Here is a 24,676-nt window from a genome sequence, read left to right as displayed (position 1 = left end):
CAAGGATTCAATGCTCGTAATACATCCTTTTCTTTCGAACCACACACACACACACACACACACACACACACACACACACATACCGCGCGCGCGCAGGTCGTGAAGCTAGCAGGTGCATATAGAGTGAGTGCAGAGTTTTTTGAAAATTGACATATTGTCAACAAAAGTGTGCTACCTTTGTATATGTTTGTATAATAATTTATTACGTAAACAGTCGCCTAAAATATATATATAAAATATTCACTTTACCGATTTCCACAAACAACTGCCCTCTTCAGATGTGACAAAATCCACAACAAAGTATCATACAGATATTTATTTAACAAAAATAGTTAGTCACTTCGACCGTCACGAAGTTAGCTATAATATTTCAATGCACGTACTTCATATCGTCACATGGTAAGCATATTATCTGTAAGTATATCTCGAAACTGAGTGGTTCGACGTTTGGCCAGTAAAATCAGCGTGCAGTCGCAGTTAGTTCTGATACAGCTATTTTCGGCAATGTTCGACTGATTCATCCATTTAATAAACAGAAGGTCGCTATATAAATGGCTACGCGTAACGTGTCGTAAATATCCTCGCTGAGCTGTCGAAAGCAGCAGCTGGCGTCATGGGCTGCTTTAATTTGTGTGTTTTTTGCTGCCTCTCCATTCGCCCCCGCAACTGGTGTCACTCACACTCGATTCTAAGTTTTAGCGGTTCATTCCTGCTGTTGCAACCTACTTTCGCCGTGTTTAAAAGTCTCAACTCTTGCGTTCAAAATACAAACGCTTATGGATTCCTGCAACTTTATGGCCTTATTGCACGAGAGAATAAACACATAGAAAAATTATTTGTCTACTTCACCAAACATGTCACCAATGTTAATTAACTATCCATTTATAGAATATGAGAAGTCTAGAAGAAAAAATATCACATTAGATTTGAAATTTGCTTTGCCACCGATCAGACATTTTATATTATTCGGAAAATGATCAAAGATTTTTGTAGGTACATACTGAACATTTTTCTTAGCCACTGACAGCAGACGCTGCAGAGGAAGGTAGACACTAGCTGCGATTTAGAACACGGCGAGTCAACACGAGCTGCAAAATTCATTGGATGCTGTTGCGCTATGCTTGAATCTCTGTACGTAAGGAAAACTGCAACGAATCTCAACAACTAGTGATGTGCAACTAGTGATGTAATAACATGCGATCGCCTGTTACGTCCCCTTTTTGGACAATTCGTAGCACTGGTCCGTCGTAAACTGCAGTGAATACTAGCCAAAGGGGCTAGGGTTCGATTCCCGGCTGGGTCGGAGAGTTTCTCTGCTCGGGGACTGACGTTCGTATCGTCATAATTGACATTCCAGTGCTGTAAGAGCGCGTGCCGCAAGCCAAAAAATTAAAAAAAAAGTGTTATGAATGCAGCATACGGGGTTAGGCAAATACCGTGAATGCCCATCTTACATGGCAATTGTCGCATGTCGCATCCAAATCATCGGGAATAAAGACACAGATATCACAAATGCTTTGCAGTTGAACTTTGTAAATATATATGGATCTATTAAACCGGGGACCTAGAAACGACGGAGAGCCCACAGTGGTTAACAACCCACATTAGACCAAATCAGTCCACCCACCCAACCGCCGCCCCACACCGAACCCAGGGTTATTGGGCGGTTCGGCCTCCAGGGGATCCCCTGGGAACGTCTCATACCAGATGAGTGTAACCCCAGATGTTTGCGTGGTAGAGTAATTATGGTGTACGCGTACGTGGAAACCTTGCGCAGCAATAGCCGACACAGTGTAACTGAGGCGGAATATGGGGAACCAGCCGCATTCGCCGAGGTAGATGGAAAACCGCCTTAAAAACCATCCACAGGCTAGCCGGCATACCGGACCTCAACACAAATCCGCCATGTGGATTCGTGTCGGGAACTGGCATATCTTCCCTCTCGGGAAGCAGCACGTTAGACTGCGCGGCTAGCCAGTCGGGCATCAGTAGAATTTCACTCAGTTTCTCGCAGAGAAATTGTTCAGATACTTTGAGATGTGTTAAAGGAAGTAACGGGATATTAATCATTTATCCGATAATATGACAATGGCTCGATAACGTTTAACCTGATGCTTGTGTAATCTAGGGAAAAAGTATTGTTTCATCTTTATGATGGTAGAACCTATGTTTAACAGTGCCAGCCTTCAAAGGAAGTGTCTATACCTACGTCGACAACTGTGTTCAGGAGTCACCACATGCTTTCTGGCTGTACATCCTTTAGCATACCAGTATCTGTTTTCGCAGATGGCATGCTGAAGGAAGACTATCGTTACCCCTCTTTGTACAAATCTAATTTCTTACATTTTAGCTTTGTGGTCAACGGACAAGACTGATGTAGGAGAAAGTATTTTTTTTTCCTTTATTGTCATTCCATGCCTCAGCAGAGGCGGGCCGGCAGCGGCCTACACACGCAACTCTTCGGCCAAGAGACACAACATATAGACATAGAAGACAGAGAAACATAAAAAGCATGGTAAATACATGATGAACATTACACAATATATTAGAAGTCGTTCGACGCAAGGCACTGTACACAAAGGGTGTCACCAGTTGAACAGATGAAGACATCCAGGTGGTGACGTGAGAGTAGGAGAACACAGATGAAAACACTGTAGCACACAACGGAGAAACACTGATGCACGGAAACACTGTACGAGCATCGGCGAAGCACTGACAAACACACTGGTGAAGAGGGGGTGGAGGGCTGCCTCCAGGTGGAAGGGAAAGGTTGGAGGGCAGGAAGGAGGAGGGTGGAGCCAATGGGAGAAAGAAGGGGAGTGGGGGGAGGAGAGAGGGGAGTGGTTGGTAGCCCGGGGAGGGGGGTGGAAGAGGAAGTATTAGGTTGCTACACAATATATTAGAAGTCGTTCGACGCAAGGCACTGTACACAAAGGGTGTCACCAGTTGAACAGATGAAGACATCCAGGTGGTGACGTGAGAGTAGGAGAACACAGATGAAAACACTGTAGCACACAACGGAGAAACACTGATGCACGGAAACACTGTACGAGCATCGGCGAAGCACTGACAAACACACTGGTGAAGAGGGGGTGGAGGGCTGCCTCCAGGTGGAAGGGAAAGGTTGGAGGGCAGGAAGGAGGAGGGTGGAGCCAGTGGGAGAAAGAAGGGGAGTGGGGGGAGGAGAGAGGGGAGTGGTTGGTAGCCCGGGGAGGGGGGTGGAAGAGGAAGTATTAGGTTGCTTCACTCCTTTGGCAAGTGAGCTACCGGAATTTTGTATTTCCCCTGCGGCGCATAACTGCAATTTGTTAAGAGTTACTGTCACACTCTCAAGCTGACTAAATAAATCCATCCATTCATTTTTTCTTTCTTTTCCTCATTGTATTCAGCAAACAACATCAAGAACGAGAACTAGCAGGGATGAGGAACCAATCACAGTGCACTATCTGATCGAAAGTATCCAGACACCTCTATACTAATCGGAACTGATCACTAGATGTCACAAGAAGCAGCCCCGACAGTATAAAAGTAGGGGGAATATTGTGTTGCCAGCCAGAGCTGGAGTATGTAGCCATGGTGTGAGACAATGCCACTGACTCCAGGACAACCACCCTTCAAAGGGTCCAAAGCAGGGCGCTTAAACACGCCCTGCGTCCACCCAGCACTTACCCCACGCATCGACTTCTTGAAGACATGGACATTCTGCTGCTATGGGACCGCTCTACATCACGCAAGTTCCACGAGAAAGCAGGTGAATCCCGTAACGGGCCATCAGGGACCTGGGCCACCTAGCACACCACCGGCCAACAATATGCTGACGGACCTGCTGTGGGAGTGATCCGCTTCCCAGCAGACTCAGAACTATCCCAAACCACGTGCTCAAAATGTTCAAATGTGTGTGAAATCTTATGGGACTTAACTGCTAAGGTCATCAGTCCCTAAGCCTACACACTACTTAACCTAAATTATCCTAAGGACAAACACACACACCCATGCCCGAGGAAGCACTCGAACCTCCGCTGGGACCAGACGCACAGTCCGTGACTGCAGCGCCTCTGACTGCTCGGCTAATAACGCGCGGCCCAAACCACCTGTTACGACCCTCAATCTGTCAGGTCACAAATCCCGATCCCATCAGGTACTGCAGGAACAGCACACTGCTCCAGGCCGAGCTAAGAAAGCTTGTTCAGCTGCTCCATCTGCCTCTGGTGCTGCCAGCAGAATGAGGCCACAGGAGAGCTCAGTGACTTCGAACGTGAACTAGTCACTGCATGTCACTGGCGTAACAAATCCATAATGGACTTTTGAGCCCTTCCGAAGCTGCACCAGTAGACTGTTAGTGATGTGATTCTGAAGTGGAAAACATAAAGAACAAACCACAGCTAAATTAAGACGAGACAAAGTTCATGTGCTGACGGACAGAGTCCGCCCAGTATTTCGGTGGACGGTTGTAAAAAAATCGCACGGAATCAGCAGAAGGAACCACTCGTGACTTCCAAAGTGCTACCGCCATTCCAACCGATGGTGCGTAGTGAGATGAAAAGAATGAGGTATAAGGAGCGATCAAAAACTTTTCATTCGACGGCCGTACAGTGCAGAATCGGTATGCCAATCAAACAAATTCGCCGTGAGCACTGACGCAGCATCCCACCTACGCAATTAGTTGAAGATACCTGTGTACAGCTCCTGAAGAAGTCTGTAACTGCCTGCTGCACATCCTCGTCCCACAGAAATCGTCGACCCTTCAAGGCCTTTTTTTTAGGAACCGAAGGCGTGGTAATCCCACAGGGAAAGATCAGGACTACAGGGCGAGTACTCGAGAGCCTCCGTCGGCACCTCGTGGTCTCGTGATCGCGTTCTCGCCTCCCGAGCACGGGGTCCCGAGTTCGATCCCCGGCGGGGTCAGGGATTTTCACCTGCCTAGAGATGACTGAGTATTTGTGTTGTCCTCATCATTTCATCATAATTCATGAAAGTGGCGAGATTGGACTGAGCAAAGGTTAGGAATTTGTACAGGCGCTGGTAAACATGCAGTTGAGCTCCCCACAAACCAAACATCGGCATCATCATCATTGAGTGCCTCCCACCAGGGTTACCACGCGGGGTAGCCGCGCTGTTTAGGGCGCATTGCCACGGTTCTTGTGGCTTCCCCCATCGGATGATCGAGTCTTCCTTCGAGCATGAGTGTGTGTTTAAGTTAGATTAAGTAGTGTGTGAGCCTAGGGACCGGTGATAGCAGCTTTCTCCCATAGGAACTTACAATAAATTTCCAATTTCCACTAGAGTTGTCATTTCTGTGCTCAGAAACTTGCGATTTGGGGACGTGCGTAATCATGAAGCAGCAGTACCCCTTGACCCGCACCATTCCACAACTGTCGGTTTCGAGAGACATGCTGTGTCACACACATTCATCATTCTGCGGTGGATGTCTACCGGCGTTTGTCCTTCGGCAGCCAAGAAAAGAATAACAGCACGTTGGTTCTGTTTGGGCGCCATATTTCCGCATTTACCGCACGCACGTCAGAAAGACACGAATGTCACACTAATCCCTTTCCTACATGTCGGTGCTTATGTACACGCATCGCATTCGCACTGCGTTTCATTTACGTAACGCTCTCAAATGGAAACTTCTTGATCACCCCTTATAAGCCAGAAATATTATAAAAATAGGTGTGTGCACGCTTGCGTGTGTGTGTGTGTGTGTGTGTGTGTGTGTGTGTGTTTTTCCCACATCTGCTAAACTACTGGACCGACTTCAATCGAACTTGGTACGCCTATCCCTCATTGTTATGCAACAATCGAACTTACCTTCATAGTTTAGGAGATATTACGTCAAAAAAAAAAAGACATGCCTGAAAGACGGCACGGCGTTTACAATTCCACTAACTCTATTCACAATACATTTCGCAGACACTATCTACATACGCCGCCAAACGCACCTACAAAATTATATCATGGTACCACACGTATTTCAGGAGATTCACATCATAAACACTGAGATGCGTAAAAAATGCTCATCATACTTCAAACTTTAGTGGTTTTATTCTTTAGTACTAAGACACTCCTACAGTCGACATCTTAAGGAAATCTCTGACATCTGACGCGCTTTGCACAGCTTTCAGCTGAGAAGAACAAACGGCTATCGTCGAAAACCATAGCTCTCTACAGAGCTACGAAGATGCGTTGCATAGAGACGTTTACTAAATCGGGTTGTGGACACGCGAAACTGCTCCGCCGAGCTGCCTGAACATGTAGCTAGGGGTTCTGAGTTAAATAACACGTTATAGAGAATTTGTATTTTGCATACTATGTTTCTTAATTTGTATACTGTACTTACACACTTGTACAGTACAGGCATTTCTCTGTACGAATGTATAATAATTTCAAAGGCGTTTTCAGGAAATCATGAAAACGAAATTTTTTCAATATTACTCTCCAAACATAGCTCATTTTTTTGCTTTCGTTTCTAATAGAAAATTAGCAAAATGAATACCTGGGTAATGCCGGGATAGTCAGCTAGGTGCTCTGTTCACTCTCTGCCGGCCGCGGTGGTCTAGCGGTTCAGGCGCTCAGTCTGGAACCGCGGGACTGCTACGGTCGCAGGTTCGAATCCTGCCTCGGGCATGGATGTGTGTGATGTCCTTAGGTTAGTTAGGTTTAAGTAGTTCTAAGTTCTAGGGGACTGATGACCACAGATGTTAAGTCCCATAGTGCTCAGAGCCATTTGAACCATTTTTTGTTCACTCTCTTATTATCTCACCAAGTAAACAATTTTTCCGTGCCACTGAAGTGGTTTTTTTTCATGTATGAAACATTTTCCGAAGATTTAAAATTTTGAAACAGATTTTGCACTTCACTGCATTGTTACCTAGTTTATTAAAATACTAATAAGTTTCACATTTGGTAGGCGCTGTTCTGTCTGATTTTACTCAAACTGTTTCAACAACAATACACAAACATAAAATAAATCGAATCGTGTAAACACTGCTCGTTCAATTGTTGGCCTGTTAGTGCTCACGAGTTCAATTGTCGAAAATAATGTAACTGTTTCGTGCGGCCAAACTTCTGAGTAAATAAAACAACGTAAGAAATTATTCGTAGAATCATTTGATAATATATCTGCTATGAAGTACTAATATGAGCTAAAGGATCAGTTGAAAAGTATCGAGTAAGAGAAGTGTCGGTATCGAGATGAAAGTATCCGATACCTAGAACTATCGATTTTTTTCCTGTCCCTACCTGGAGGTAAACCGGACACTAGCATTGTTTCCAACGCTTCCTTTGCGTTAGGAACGAAACAATGAGCGCTATTTCCATTTTTTTTTGAGTCATCAGTTTTCTGATGCCACCCTCCAGGGATTGCTCTCCTGTGCTAATTTCTTCGTCTCAGAGTAGCAATTGCAACCTACGTCCTCAGTTATTTGTTGGATTTATTCCAATCTCTATCTTCTTCTACAGATTTTACTCCTACATCTCCCTCTAGTACCATAGAAGTTGTTCCCTAATGTCTTAATACATGTCCTATCATTTTTATCTCTTCTTCTTGTCAGTGTTTTCCATATTTTTCCGTTCTCACCATTTCTAGGGAGAATCTCCTCAATCCTTACCTTTTCAAACCATTTAATTTTCAATATTCGTCTGTAGCACCACATCTCAAATTGTTCGATTCTCTTCTTTTCCGGTTTTCCCACAGTCCACATTTCACTACCATCAATGCTGTGCTCCATTTCTATTACTTTTCACCACTTTCCTCTCTCTTCGATTTATTCTCAATCCATATTCTGAACTCAATAGACTGTTCGTTCCACTCAACAGTTCCTGTAATTCTTCTTCACTTTCAGTGAGGATAGTAATATCATTTGCGGATTTTATCATTGATATCTTTTCACCTTGAATTTTAATCTGACTCTTGAACCTTTCGTTAACTGCCGACATTCCATCTTCGATGTACGTTGAACAGTAGGGGCGAAACACTACATCCTGCCTTACACATTTCGTTTTTCGTCTTGCAGTTTTCTCTTTTGATTCTTGTACATACTGTATATTACCCTGGGAGACCTTAATTGCAGTTGCGCAGCCGTTCAGAAATTCCAAACGCACGTCTTTTGTTCGCTGGTTACCCCCTTAAATACATATTGTCCGGTCAGAACAATGCACAGGTTGAGGCAACTGAGAGAGATTACTCCCAATATATCTAGAACGAATAAATATATCTAGAGGCGATTTTCGCTAAGTTATAGAAGACAATATGATTGGGAGATCGAAAAAGTGAATATCGTTTTCATTTAAAGTGGATGCCACCAGACTGTTGGAGCGCACAGACTGGGAGCAAAATCTGATTGAGAAAAAAGAAACAAGAGGGAAAGACGCTTTAATAATCAACCGGGAGACTTATTTGAAGTCTCCTACCCCTTATGTCGCCGTCTTTTACCTATAAGAAGAAGGGTTACTCACGCGACTGTAAATGCACGCTGTTGTCAGAGCATCAGATCTATAAGCAATTTAAAGAAACGACTACTACCTAATATACTATTATCGCTAACGCTTTTTGTGTGGCAACAGTGCATTCTGTTCACACAGTTGCCGCGTACGCGTCTCACTCAGTTGCAGAAGGAGTTCTTCCTGCTACGATATTATAGGATCTGAAAGCACGGTGAACGGAAGCTGAAGTAAATTTGCTTCTTGAGCAAAGGCTTCAGATTTTTACCGGCTGACAGTCGAAGTGACCGAGAAAAGGTGGAGGCGACATGTAACCAACTTTCCCCCAACCAGTAGTTTTGCTGTTCCCAAATTTCGTTTCCCACCGTCGGCTGTGTAAATGGAAAAAGAATTCAAGAATCAGGCTTTTGTAGCTGTTTAATAATATTACGGGAGTTGTTATTCCTCAAATTTAGCTACCTTGTTTCTAAAATATCTTGCCAATAAAATACAATACAGCTGCTAAACTTTACTTTGATGACACAACCAATTAGTGCTACGCTCAAAGCAAGGAAATGTAGAGTAAAATTGTAATAAAAACTGATTTCTGTAAACGGATTTTTCTCAACTCTTAATCATAGCCGATATTCTGTTATTACTAATTCATAAATAATACACTATCAGCACATTAAGATGCGTAAATAAAAGCTAATCTATAAGACATTTTTTTTTTGTTTCAGCTCTAATTCTTTCAGAAAGTTTACACAATTTGTAACTAATTTGCCACAATGATACATTTAATTTATTGTGTGCAGTATTGTGCATTTAACTAATATTTTTCAATAACTATTAATTTTTGTAAAACCTACTTACAAATTACAAGATTTGCTAAATTCGCATTGCAAAAATTTAGTTTAAAAGTGAAGGGGGCAGGGGAGGGGGGGCCTGTGAGGAGAGCATCTTTGGCAATTATGCCAGAGGCGCAGTATCACCACAGTAAGGCTCTCCGTAGCTGTATGCTGAAATACAGGGCGTATCAAAAAGAGTCGTACGATCTTAAAAAATCATAACTATTATGTTATTTGAGATATGTGCATGAACAACAGCAACTGTCGAGTTTTACATGTTTTCCGCTGGGTAGCAGCAGTGTGCGCTCATTTCAGTTCTAGTAAAAATGTTGTAGGGATAACAGAAAGCGTTTTTGGTTCTGGTTTTTGCGCAGTATGTGTCAGCAGCAATTGTTCGGCGTGACTTTCGTACTAGGTATAGTGTGGCTCCTCCTACAGCACACAGCATTAGACGATGGTATAACCAATTGCGGGAAACAGATTGTTTGTGTAAAGGCAAGGACGTCGAACGCATCCGGCATAGTTTCACAAGGAGTCCCCAGAAATCCTTTCGCCTTGCAGATCGACATCTCAACATGCTCCTGATGTCCGTGATTGGCGTGTGTTGCGTCGACGTTTAAACGTGAGGCCATACAAAGTTCAGGTACTGCAAGCTCTTCCTGATGGTATCAAACAACAACGTGTGGAGTTCTGTTATTTTGTTCTTGGCAAGATGGAGGATGACGGTTTTCTTCCACCCTTAGTGTTTAGTGACGAGGCAACACTCCATTTAAATGGCAAGGTGAACCGTCATAATATAAGAATATGGGGAACGGAACAACCACATGAAGCTGTACAGCATGAGAGGGAATCTCCAAAATTTAATGCGTTTTGTGCAGTTTCACGGGAAAAGTTGTATGGTCCATTTTTCTATGCCGAGAACACAGTTACGGGAAGGACATATCTCGATATACTAGATAAATTTCTTTTCTTACAGTTGAAGACTGATTCGAGCGACTTCATTTACCAACGGAATGGGCCACCGACACGCTGACATCTGAACGTGTAAGAATTTTTAAGTTACAGGATTACTGAACCAAAAGATTACTGGACCAAAACATTCAGCCCTAGATTACTGGCCTCCTAGGTCGCCGAACCTGACTGTAGTTAATTATTTTTTGTGGGGGTTTATAAAAGACTGTGTATGCGCCTCCGTTACCAACAACAATGAATGAACTGAGACAACGCGTAACATCAGGTGTGGAAACTGTAATTCAAGACATGCTCGCAGCAGAGCTGGAACAATTTGAATACCGCGTTGACATATGCCATGCATCTAAGGAGAGCATATTGAACACCTATGAAAAGGTACGGAAAAGAATTTTTTGAGTTTTCCGTTCACCAAAAAACAAAATTCATTTTCTTTGTTTATTAGTTCAGAAATATAGACGTGCCAAATCGGATGATTCTTTTAGATATACCCTGTACATCCTTGTAGACCCAAGCCCTCACGATCTGGCTTCCAAACGTTATAAAACAGAATTTCAAGGAACTAAAAGTGTGAAGAATAAAAAGCCCCAACGACAAGGAACAGACGAATATTATTAATGTTTTAGCAGTGGTAGCACACAATCCATAGGTCACTATGAAGCAGTTGACTGTGTGAGTGAGCACAGCCAAAAGAATTGATTCGCTGGGTCAATATAGGAACTCCTAGGAGTTCAAAAGTGTACGCTGAACGATCTGCTTGAAGCACTTGCTCCTGCACTAACATTGCACTCTGTCTAAGACAAGCCGCGCTTCGCTCCTATCCTGCTCTATAAGAACGCAAGCCTCCGACTTCTGTGGTGAGCGGCGGACATCCAACAACTTATCGCCTACAAGTTGTTTCACCGTCCTTCGTTCAGTTTCCTTAGAAGAACGCAAACAGCCGATCAGCTTCGCCATTTTCGAGATGCTAGCACCCAGAACTATACGACGCAAAGCTACTTCGTCATGGGACGAGTCGTTACATTACAGAGTGCTATTCAGAAAAGTTGTAAGCGAAAAGATTACAAAGTTAGTAAAACGGAGATCATACTCGTATCAATAGAAAACCCTGCAAAGAAAAATCCTCATCTACTCCCAGGAACTCCTGTAAAGGAAAGGAAGGAGTCACAAGCAAACTTTTCAAACTGGATTTCAGTACTTAGGGTTTATCATTCATTTGTTCTTCCACTTCTGCTGGAAACCTATTCAAAATAAAACCTGCTGAATAGTGTATGTTTTCCAGTACAATGCTTAAGGAAGTCTTATGCATATCCATGTGGTTTTTCCTTCTAGTGTTCGCTGAATGAATGTTGCAATTTCTTCCGAATGAGTCTACATTTACATCTGCAGGGGTATTCTGCAAAATCACATTTAAGTGCCGAGTAGAGGATTCATTGAACCTTTTCACAATAATTCTCTATTATTCCAATCACGCACAGCTCGCGAAAAAAAAGAACACCTATATCTTTCCGTGCGAACTCTGATTTCCCTTATTTTATTATGAAGGTCTTTTCTCCCTATATAGGTCGGCATAAACAAAACAACAAAATATTTTCGCATTCGGAGGAGAAAGTTGGTGATTTAAATGTCCTGAGAAGATTCCGCTGCTACGAAAAACGCCTTTGTTTTAATGAAGTACACCCCAAATAATCGAAGTTTAACGGATTCCTTTTAGCCCTCATGCAGATGACCTCATACTTTTCTTTATTTAGGGTCAATTGCAGAATTTTGGGCAATATAGACATCTTTTCTAAATCGTTTTGCAATTTGTTTTGATCCTCTGATGACTTTACTAGTCGATAAACGACAGCGTCATCTGCAAAAAAAAAAAAAAAAAAAAAAAAAAAAAAAAAAAAAAAAAACACAGACCGCTACTCAGATTGTCTCCTAAATCGTTTAAATAGTTCAGGAATGGAGCAATAACACTATCTTGAGGAACACAAGAAATCACTTGTGTGTTACTCGATGACACTTACTGAACTGTGACCTCTCTGACAGGAAATCACGAATCCAGTCACATAACAGAGGCGATATTCCATAAGCACGCAGTTTCACTACAAGCCGCTTGTGTGGTACTAGAAATCTAAAAATACGGGACCAACTTGAAATCCCTTGTCAATAGTAGTCAACACTTCGTGTGAGTAAACAGCTAGTTGTGTTTCACAAGAACGATGTTTTTTAAATCTGTGTGTTGACTTTGTGTCGATAGACCGTTCTCTTCGAGGTAATTCATAATGTTACAGTACGATATATGTTCCAAAATCCTGCGGCATATCAACGTTAATGATATAGACCTATAATTTAGTAGATTATTCCCACTACCTCTCTGAATGTTGGTTGACCTGCGTAACATTCAAGTCTCAGGATACGGATCTTTTGTGAACGGTTGTATCTGATTGTCAAGTATGGAGTTATTCTATCAGCATATTCTGAAAGGAACCTAACTAGTATAAAGTCTGGACCGTAAGATTAACTTCTGTTAAGTGATTTAAGTTGTTTCACTACTCGTAGGATATCTATTTCGACCTCACTCATGTTTGCAACTGTTCTCGATTCGAATTCTGGAATATTTACTTCGTCTTCTTGGGAGAAGAAATTTCGCAAGACTGTGTTTAGTAACTATGCTTTGGCAGCACTGTTGTCGATAGAATTTCCATTGCTACAGCGCAAAGAAGGCAATGACTGTGTCTTGCAGCTAGCATACTTCACACGCGACCAGAATCTCTATTTTCTGCCATGTTTCGAGACAAGGTTTCGTTGTAAAAACTATTATAAGTATATCGCATTGAAGTCCTCGCTAAATTTCGAGCTTCTGTAAAAGACCGCAAATTTTGAAGATTTTGCGTCCGTTAAAATCTGGCATTTTTTTGTTGTTTCTGCAACAGTGTTCTGACGCCTTTTGTAGCGACGAGTATCAGCTCCGCAGTTTGTAATTTTATTTGGTATAAATCTCTCAATTGCGGTCGATACTATTTCTTTGAATTCAAGCCATATCTGGTCTTCACTTACATTGTTAATTTGGAAGGAGTGGAGATTGTCTTCAGGAAGGCGTCAAGTGAAATTTTATCTGCTTTTTTAATCAAGTATATTTTTCGTTTATTTTTGGAGGATTTGGGTGTTACAGTACTCAATCTCGGTACAACAACCCTTCGTTCACTAATCCCAGTATCCGTTTTTATGCTTTTTCTCAGCTCAGGATTATTTGTTGTTACGAGGTCAAGTGTGTTTTCACAACCGTTTACTATTCGCGTGGACTCATGAACTAAATGGTCGAAATAATTTTCAGACAATACATTTAGCATAATTTTGGATGATGTATTATGCGTACATCCGGATTTAAAAATATATTGTCGCCAACATATCGAGGGTAAATTAAAGTCACCATCAACTATAGTTGTATGAGTCGGGTACATATTTGAAATTTAACTCAAGTTTTCCTTGAACCTTTCAGCAACTATATTATCTGAACTGGGAGGTCCGTAAAAGGATCTAATTATTATTTTACTCCGGTTGCCAAGAATGACCTCTGCCCATACTAACTCACAGGAACCATTTACTTCAATTTCGAGACAAGATAAACTACTACTAAGAGCAACGAACAGAGTCAATACTGACAAAAACAAATCCCACGATGGATGTATACATGGTCACCTTATATAGGATTCCGCGACACATTAACAATTGTGTACAAGAAGTTCGCCAACTGTCACCTCAGATCCGTCTGACCGCCCTTCCTTGGACTGAGAATATTCTCGATTAGTGCATAGAGTTGCTCCAAAATGTAACACAATAAGAGATGACAGAATGAAAGTAAGCAAAGTAAACGAGGCTTCAGGTGCCGGTATCAGAGTCAATGTAGATCATTCTTACGGTGAACAAAACAACATTCAGTTTCTGAACAATATATTGAAAGCGATTGTCGCAAGAAAACCTTCCGTATACGATCAGTCTTAAGAATTTAAAGTGGTCGACGTCACTGATTGTTTAACCACCTTCGGACAGCAAAATTTCGGTTTAACAAGAGCTCCGAATCAGGAAAGATGTGCACTGCGTTTTGTTACTGTTCAGCGTTACCCTGCTCTCTGAAAGCTGGTGTTACTGACTACAGTATTAGCTACATCACTTATATTAAGTTCCATGCCTTTCACAATAACACTTGTGCCACCTTCAAAGAGATCAATTTTTGTGTGATTTGTCATGTTTAGTTGGAGATCATTATTTTCACCGTGAACTAGGACTCCAACGATAAACTTTGAGAGATTGTTCAGGGATACCTTTTGTATTATACGGTACCTCTTCCGTTTTATTACAGAGTAATAATGTAATTGTATTTATTCAGCTTGTTATCGCAATCACCCTTGTTTCTGGGAAAATAGCTTCACAACAGTGAATAAGCCTGTAATATGCACTACCCAAAACGTACAACACACAACAGAGAGTAATGCAACAACCCTCATACGAAACAGTGTACTGCGCTTTGGTTGCCGTCGCTGCAGGGACAACTCGGCGTAGCATTTCATTCACTGAACCAGTGCATGAGCTGAATATCGGCCAACTCTTCATAATTAAATCTAGCCACAGTACTGCTATGTATCACTGTTAAAGCACAACTAACACCGTCGGAAAACAAAATCCTAGGCAGCAACGAGTAGTATTGAATGCAAAACTGAGGACAACGAGCTAAAGGCGGCATTACTGTTGTCAACAGTAACAAGACACACAGCTCATACTATCAGCATTTCTACTGTTGTGATGGTTAAAATGGTTCAAATGGTTCAAATGGCTCTGAGCACTATGGGACTCAACTTCAGAGGCCATTAGTCCGCTAGAAGTTAGAACTAGTTAAACCTAACTAACCTAAGGACATCAAACACATCCATGCCCGAGGCAGGATTCGAACCTGCGTCCGTAGCGGTCTCGCGGTTCCAGACTGCAGCGCGTAGAACCGCAAGGCCACTTCGGCCGGCGTTCAAATGGATCAAATGGCTCTGAGCGGGATTCGAACCTGCGACCGCAGCATGTGGGCGGTTCCGGACTGAAGCGCCTGGAACCGCTCGGCCACAAGGGCCGGCGCACTGTTGTGAACTACGTTCAGTGCAGTACATATAAAACTGGGGCAAGAAACCAATTAAAACGCAATAACTTCGTAACGAGCCCTCGGAGACCTTGGTACCCTGATGCCAAAATATGCAGAAGGTATCACTGAACAACCTAATATCAAGAAAAGCATCTTAGATTAAATATAATTTCCTGAGTATTTTTATTATTTACATGAACACAACTTCAAGTTGTGTTTTACTCAAATAATGTTGACTGGCTGCGTTTATTAATTTCACACCCTGTCTTACAAAATGTATTAACACGGACGAAATATACAATTTACTATTAAGTTGTATCCTGCAATTGTGTTTTTACTTTTGTCCGGTAGCACATCAAATATACTGAAACGTATTAAGTTGACGTGTTTTCTGTTTTAATTATTCTCTTTATTTTATGTTGGGAGAATCTAATTTACATTGCATCAATGTACTAGCCAGTTACTTGGCCACATGTTACGTGATTGACTATGTAACCTTCCCATTGGATCCTCTGTACTCTTTTACGTAGTTTTATGTCACATTCTTACCGTCGCTGACAGATTCCACCTTATAGCAGTGAGCATGAATGAATTCATGATGGTTGTAAGTTATTTTTAATACCATTGTCGGTATTACAATGTTACAACACTTTCGTAATTTTTATATTCTCGCTCGTCATTTTTCATTCGCCCAGGTGTTATCTATAAGTGATCTACTAGCCGAACCAAAGCCGATCATCATGAATCAAAACATAGTGATTGAGACAGTTTTTTTCTACACCGTATGAGTAAATTTTAGCAGCATAATCTAACTACTGTAGCGTAATCCGATGAGATCGGAAACAAAGTTATTTTTTATTTGTCTCCAGTGCATCGTTTAACACGAAATTCTTGTAACAGGTAAAAATATTTCGATGCCCTCACTTTAGTGTTAAACATTTTTGACTGTAACATGTTTCGCGTATTTCTGTCAAATATACTCCTGGGGACGTGACACGCCTTCACATTCAGCAACAAATTACTGCAGACAACCGATATTAATGACATTATTCGGTGTGAACTCTACATGTTCATACATTTTCCGTTCCAAGTAACCCGTAGCATCAAGTCCTCGTAATGTCTGCTTCTTCTTACAGCGGTCGAACAGGCGTGTCCAACCCGAACCCAGAGGGCTGTACGCGGCCCATATATATAACATTAATAAAACCAGCAAACTGCAGCGACGGATTTCTGGCTGGAAACGGAGAACAAATGTCCTATAAACATATTTCCGGGATGGACGGTATGCGTGCAATAACAGCACATCGTCCCGTAACAGAATACAGAGCTACGTCGCATCCACATCACAACAGATGTTCAAAGTGCCCTCCAGGGATGCAAAGTAGTGCAGGCTACACATAATCGTACTTTGGCTGTCACCATACTGGTGAGCCTCTTCCTGGCGCATGTGCTAGGGTTCGTCTCAGTTACCTATGGAACGTGGTGCTTCAAATCTGGTGGAAGCACAGTGCGCCGCTTCCCTGCACGTCTGATAGGACCCATGATCACACAAGCGCCCAAAAAGGGCTTGAAATGTTGTGTGATGTGGTTGGTGTCAGTGAGGGTACTTCTTGTGGTATAGCCGTACCGCCTCTAGACCGTTTCCGTCTGCTTGGCCGTTCACAAACACCACTTCGGCTTGTTCCCGACGTAAGTACCGGACCATTCGGCTGCTTACAGTACGCTGTGCCAATCACACAGCCTACTACACACAAGGAACGCACGGCGTCTGCTCAGAGGAAATTTCATGCGTCAGTGCCATCTGAAATGACACCAATGCGATGCCGGACACATGTTCATCGGATCTTCTGTCCTCCATTTCCAAACACAAATCCGTCCCCGCAGTCCGTTTGGTTTTATTAATGTTCACCCTTTAGGTGTACAGAGTGGTCCATTGATAGTGACTGGGCGAAATGTCTCACGAAATAAGCATCAAACGAAAAAACTACAAAGAACGAAACTCGTCTAGCTTGAAGGGGGAAACCAGATGGTGATATGGATGGCCCGCTAGATGACGCTGCCATAGCTCAAACGGATATCAGCTGCGTTTGTTTTTAAACAGGAACCCCAATTTTTATTACATATTCGTGTAGTACGTAAAGAAATATGAATGTTTTAGTCGGACCACTTTTTTCGCTTTGTGACAGATGGCGCTGTAATAGTCACAAACGTATAAATACGTGGAATCACGTAACAGTCCGCCAGTGCTGACGGTATTTGCTTCATGATACATTACCCGTGTAAAAATGGACCGTTTACCAGTTGCGGAAAAGGTCGATATCGTGTTGATGGATGGCTATTGTGATCAAAATGCCCAACGGGCGTGTGGTATGTATGCTGCTCAGTATTCTGGATGACATCATCCAAGTGTCCGGACCGTTCGCCGGATACTTAACGTTATTTAAGGAAACAGGAAGTGTTCAGCCGCATGTGAAACGTCAACAACGACCTGCAACAAATGATAATGCCCAAGCAGGTGCTTTAGCTACTGTTGCGGCTAATCCGCACATCAGTACCAGACAAATTGCGCGAGAATCGGGAATCTCAAAAACGTCGGTGTTGAGAATGCTACATCAACATCGATTGCATCCGTACCATATTTCCATGCACCAGGAATTGCATGGCGACGACTGTGAACGTCGTGTACAGTTCCGCCACTGGGTACAAGAGAAATTACGGGACGATGACAGATTTTTTCCACCCGTTCTATTTAGCGACGAAGCGTCATTCACCAACAGCGGTAAGCTAAACCGCCATAATATGCACTATTGGGCAACGGAAAATCCACGATGGCTGCGACAAGTGGAATATGAGTGACCTTGGTGGGTTAATGTATGGTGCGGCATTGTGGGAGGAAGGATAATTGGCCCCCATTTCATCGATGGCAATCTAAATTGTGCAATGTATGCTGATTTCCTAAGTATTGTTCTAACGATGTTACTACAAGATGTTTCACTGCATGGGAGAATGGCGATGCACTTCCAACATGATGGATGTCCAGCACATAGCTCGCGTGCGGTTGAAGCGGTATTGAACAGCATATGTCATGACAGGTGGATTGGTCGTCGAAGCACCATACCATGGCCCGCACGTTCAGTAGATCTGACGTCCCCGGATTTCCTTCTGTGGGGAAAATTGAACGATATGTGCTATCGTGATCCACCGACAACGCGTGACAACATGCGTCAGCGCATTGTCAATGCATGTGCGAACATTTCGGAAGGCGGACTACTCGCTGTTAACAGGAATGTCGTTACACTTATTGCCAAATGCCTTGAGGTTGACGGACATCATTTTGAGCATTTATTACATTAATGTGGTATTTACAGGTAATCACGCTGTAACAGCATGCGTTCTCAGAAATGATAAGTTCACAAAGGTACATGTATCACATTGGAACAACCGAAATAAAATGTTCAAACGTACCTATGTTCTGTATTTTATTTTACGAAACCTACCTGTTACCAACTGTTCGTGTAAAATTGTGAGCCATATGATTGTGATTATTACAGCGCCATCTATCACAAACCGAAAAAAATGGTCCAACTAAATCATTCATTTTTCTTTACGCACTACAGGAATATGTAGCAAAAATGGGGGTTCCTATTTTAAAAAAAAACGCATTTGATATCTGTTTGACCTATAATAGCGTCATCTAGCGGGCCAACCATAGCGTCATTTGGTTTTCCCCTTCAAGTAAGGTAAGTTTCGTTCTTTGTAGTTTTTTCGTTTGACGCTTATTTCGTGAGATATTGGGCCCGGTGTCACGATCAATGGACCCTCATATATATATATATATATATATATATATATATATATATATATATATATATATATATATATTAGGGGGATTATTAATATATTAATAAAACTAACAAACTGCAGGGACGCATTCCTGGGTGGAAACGGAGGAAAAAGAGGTCCTGTAAACCTATGTCCAGAAATGGGCGATATGCATGCAAGAACAACACATCGTCCCGGAACAGAATACGGAGCTAAATCGCATCCACATCACAAAAAATGTTCAGAGTGCCCTCCAGGGGCGCAAAGTCGTGCAGGCTACACATAATCCTACTATGGTTTACACCATGTTGGTGGCAGACTTGCCTGGAGCATGTACTAGGGTTCGTCTCAGTTTCCTATGCAACGTGGCGCTTCATATCTGGTGTATGCACAGTCCGCCGCTTCCTTGCACATTCCTCTGCTTGAAAGGATCCACGATCATACAAACGCACAAAAAAGGCTTTAAATGTTTTGTGATGTGGTTGGTGTCTGTGAGGGTACTTCTTTTGGTATAACCGTGCCGCCTCTCGACCGTTTCCATCTGCTTGACCGTTCACAAATATAATCTCGCGTTGCACCCGAATTGAATACAGGAGTATTTTGCTGGTCACAGTACGATACGCCAGTGATACAGCCTGCATCACACAAGGAACACACGGCATCTGGTCAGAGAAAATTTCATTCGTCGGTGCCATCTAAAGTGACAACAATGCATTTCCGGACACACGTTCATAGGATCTTTTTTCCTACATTTCCCGTCAGCAATTCTTCCCTACAGTTCGTAGGTTTAATTAACGTTCATCCTGTATGTATATGTTGATCACCCGTGAAGCTGTCAGCAGCGATTTATCGGATTCGAGCGTCACTTTTCGCCGCTGGCTGGGCACCGACTGAACTGCCACCTCTCACCTGTGCCTCCATCATCAGCGCTGCGGCCATGCTGGCGGAGGCGGCGTCGTCGCACAGACGGAAGAGGTATGCCGCGACGCGGGCAGCAGAGCGGTGAGCGGTAGTGCGACCGGGAGGCGGAGCGGCTGTACGCGACGCGCTGAGCGTCGCCGGCGACTGAGGAGGCCGTCGTCAGACCGGGCGTCTCGGCTGGTCGCGTGGCTGCGAGCCGGCTCTGTGGTGGGGAGGGCGCCGGCCGCCACTGATAAACAAGCGACGCCCGGCCGCGAGCGCGCACTCTGCTCGCAGAGCCGTCCCACGCTGCGGATCACTTGCCACCATATAGTCCAGTCAAACAGCAGATATACCTAGCAAAAGGTCGGGTACGAGAGTTTATGTTTTCAACTCGTTCATATGGTTGGAAAGATTAGAAAACCGCCTTTTGCCAACAAAATTTCGCTTGGGAAAACTTCCTGCAGTCAAAAAACTTCGACAATTTCTGACTTTTTTCATTTTTTAAAAATATCTCAGTTTCATTTGCTTCTATCGCTTTAAAGTCTATTTCCTTTTTTAAAGAGCACAAATTCCTCTACAAATTTGATTCTTGCCATTTTTTTCTACTCCCAATATCTAAGGCGCTAAAGCGCATCAAAAAAATACAATTTTTTCAAATTTTGAGCATAGTGGCAAGATACCTTAGTTTTGAACACTATTCGAATGGTTCAAATGGCTCTGAGCACTATGCGACTTGACTTCTGAGGTCATCAGTCACCTAGAACTAAGAACTAATTACACCTAACTAACCTAAGGACATCACACACATCCATGCCCGAGGCAGGATTCGAACCTGCGCCCGGGTTCCCGGGTTCGATTCCCGGCGGGGCCAGGGATTTTCTCTGCCTCGTGATGGCTGGGTGTTGTGTGTTGTCCTTAGGTTAGTTAGGTTTAAGTAGTTCTAAGTTCTAGGGGACTGATGACCATAGATGTTAAGTCCCATAGTGCTCAGAGCCACTCGAACCTGCGACCGTAGCAGTCACGTGGTTCCAGACTGAAGCGCCTAGAACCGCACGGCCACACAGGCCGGCTTGAGCACTATTTTTGCAGTTTCTGTTTGTGCAGTAAAAATAAATTGTACATCATATTATAAGTTGGAATTTACCATCTCACTTTCAGGTATTCAATTTCTCTGTATGCAACTATTGTGATTCTTACATCACTACTTGAAGTTCAGTATGGGCCACCTCAGCCCTGGTATTAGTAAAACTATAAATATAAAAATACATCTTTAAGAGACATAAACATGCACACACACAAACACACACACACACACAAAATAAATTGTCTCAGGAAACTTAACTATTATTAGCTGCAATAGGCAGCCTAATTAGGTAGGTAATTATTCTTGTGTATAAAAGCCACACAGTTGACATTAAAAATAAGTAGCTTTATTACAATTAAAATGTATTGTCAGTTACTAAAAAATGTTGACAGTTCTGGGTGTGTAATATTGCACTTAAGTGCACTTGAGACAAATATGAGCATCACTTCCAACGGATTGATGGACCAGGTTCCTCAGTGTCATCAGAAATACCTTGAGTTACGGATTCAGGGTCTGTGCATAAAAATGGTTCAAATGGCTCTGAGCACTATGGGACTTAATTTCTGAGGTCATCAGTCCCCTAGAACTTAGAACTACTTTAATCTAACTAACCTAAGGACATCATACACATCCACGCCCGAGGCAGGATTCGAACCTGCGACCGTAGCGGTCACGCGGTTCCAGACTGTAGCGCCTAGAACCGTTCCGCGAGTGGAACAGAGGGGGGGGAAATTTGACTTTGGCGCGAATTGTGGCCTCCGCCACACACCGCTTGGTGGCTAGCGGAGTATATATGTAGATGTAGATGTACAGGTATGGAGACAACCTCATGAGTCCATGGACCCTGCAAGTCAACAGGGGACTGTTCAAGTTGTGGAGGCTCTGTAATGGTGTGAGGCGTGTGCTGTTGCAGCGATATGGGACCCCTGACACGTCTAGACTCTGACAGGTGACACATACATAAGTATCGTGTCTCATCACCTGCATCCATTAATGTCCATCGCGCATTCCGACGGACGTGGACAATTCAGAAGGTCAATGTTACAGCCCACACGCCGAGAACTGCTTCAGAGTGGCTTCAGGAACATTCCTGAGTTTAAAACTTACGCTGGCCACCAAACTCCTGAAACATGAACATTATTAAGCATATCTGGGATGCTTGCAACGTGCTGTTTAGAAGAGATCTCCACTCCATCGTTCCCTTAAGGATTTACGGACAGCCCTGCAGCATTCATGGTGCCAATTCCCTTCAGCACTACTTCAGATATATTAGAGTCCATCGACGTCACGTTGCGGCACTGCGTGCTTGGAGGGCCCCACACGATATTAGGCAGGTGTACCAGTTTCTTTGGCTCTTCAGTGCATAATCTTTGACCAGTATTTGGCCACTTGCAATGCATTTTCCGTTGCCTTGTTAAGGTCGTATTCTGCGCACGTGGCTGTACACAGCCGACGCTGAAGCGTATGTTGAACAGTCTGCTCTTCCCCGCAGTCACACTGGGTTAGGTTTTTTTCAGTGAATCCTCATTTTGCCAGGTTAACCCGTGATCTGCACACTCAGCACATTCGTGGACTTCCACATTGGCCAATTCTCATTATGATCAGGAGGTAAAGATCATGAATCTTTTTCAAGCAGGAGGGAGGTATGTCTCAGCCCTCCATAGTTGCAGCCTGACTTCTTCGCAGCGGTTGTTAATTTCTCCGATATTCTGAGGAAACGTTTCCTTGACCTTGGTCGTTGTGGGTAGGGTTGTCGCCCAAGGGATGCGTTTTTTCCTCCTCCAGTTTCGTTCTTTCCCTGGTTGCTGCTATTTCTCTTCGAACAGGAGGCGGAGCAGTTCCTGCAAGGTATTGAGATAGGTAATCGCGGGATAGTGAAGGAACCAGAAATACCGGTAAGAGGCTACAGAAATTACATGAATAACTTAGACATAAATATCCTCGGGCTAGTGAAGCAGCTAAAGACACATAATAAGGGCAAGTCTTCCGGTCCAGGTTCCTGTGAGGGTATGCTGATAATAGCCCATACACGGAGCTGGCAATACTCATGGGATGGCGATATGCACGTGTACAAATGGAGATAAAGTCGCATGTGCTAGGTATAAAAGGGCAATGCGTTGGAAGAGATTTCATTTGCACTCATTTCATTCATATGAAAATGTTTCCCATGTGATTATGGCTGCACGACGGCAATTAACAGACTTTGAATGCAGAATAGTAGCGGGAGCTAGACGTATTGGACATTCCATTTTGGAAGTAGTTAGGGAATTCAATATTCAGAGATCCACATTGTCAAGAGTGTGCCGAGAATACCAAATTTCAGGTATTTCCTCTCACCGCGGAGAACGCAGTGGCCGACGGTCATTACTTAACGACCGAGAGTAGGGCGTTTGCGTAGAGTTGTTAGTGCTAACAGACAAGCAACACTGCGTGAAATAACCGTAGAAATCAATGTCCCCACGCAGGTTAGCCGAGCGGTCTAGGGCGCCTTGCCACGGTTCGCGCGGCTCGCCCGTCGGACGTTCGAGTCCTCCCTCGTGCATGTGTGTGTGTGTGTTTGTGTTGTTCTTAACGTAAGTTTAGTTTAAGTCAGATTAAGTAGCGTGTAAGCCTAGGGGGCGATGACCTCGGTAGTTTGGTCCTGCAGAAACTTACCACCACCACCACCAAATCAACATCGGACGTAAGACGAACTTATTTGTTAGGGAGTGCGGCTAATGTAGTGGAACTAGAGTTGAGATTTGCAATAATAGAGGGATGTGAAGGGAGCTTATTGGAAATAACGTTTTTGCCGGAGTGTAATGGGAGATTTTTAACAACAAAACTATTATGCCATGTAACTTTGTAAGGGCTGGAAGACGAAATTTTCTAGGTGCAAAACGCAGGAGACTTTCGTTCTAACTTCTAAAACGAAAAAGACTCAGGCTTGGGACCCACATCGAGGAGGAGAACTTTGCCTTACGAGGCAGTACAACACGGGTCGCATCGCTCCCATCCGGGACGGCAGGTTTTGAAGGCAGCTCTCCTCGGCGGCTGAGACTGACAGAATCCAGTGAGCGAGTTCATAGCAGGGCACTTAGAGGTGCACACTTGATGGCAGCCAGACACGCCATCAGCGGTCCACTCACGTTGCATCAAAGATCAAGGTGAAAGCAACTCGCAGTTCTGGCACCTTAGGTCAAAGGGACCTTAGGAATTCAATATCATTTTCGATCTAGCCTTCCCATGATCGACCGTACAGTCTAGAGTTGTAAAACTGCCGTAAGCTACCGTAGACTATAACAAGTAGGTGTAGACTAATGTAGTTTCGCTGGTAGCCTTAATCAGTTACGATCGCAACCATGTTACCTGTACTTTAGGTGTGTTGCATACCTGCTGGGCGTCGCCTCATTTCAATCGCTTTGTTTGTGCACGTGATCAGTGTTTTGCTAGATACCCCCTAGAAACCAGAGGCGGTCGACTGTCTAGAAATTGAGCGAGAGTACGTATAGCGCCACGTAACCTGTGGAACGTTTT

The 24,676-nt window shown here is 43.4% G+C and overlaps 1 protein-coding gene across 1 annotated transcript in view; it reads right to left on the bottom strand.

The window, feature by feature from the left end:
• The window catches only part of LOC126281742 (myogenesis-regulating glycosidase), a 667,424-nt gene extending 647,178 nt beyond the window's left edge, over positions 1 to 20,246 (bottom strand). Inside the window, exon 1 of the mRNA XM_049980929.1 lies at positions 20,083 to 20,246. Coding sequence (XP_049836886.1) covers positions 20,083 to 20,112 — 30 coding nt within the window. The 5' untranslated portion in view covers positions 20,113 to 20,246. The remainder of the gene's footprint in view (positions 1 to 20,082) is intronic.
• Positions 20,247 to 24,676: the final 4,430 nt, after the last annotated feature.

This window comes from Schistocerca gregaria, chromosome 7, assembly GCF_023897955.1.
Source record: "Schistocerca gregaria isolate iqSchGreg1 chromosome 7, iqSchGreg1.2, whole genome shotgun sequence".
NCBI classification, from domain to species: Eukaryota; Metazoa; Arthropoda; class Insecta; order Orthoptera; family Acrididae; genus Schistocerca; species Schistocerca gregaria.
The sequence above is the reverse complement of the archived record's forward strand: the minus strand, read 5'-3'. Positions and strand labels throughout refer to the sequence as shown.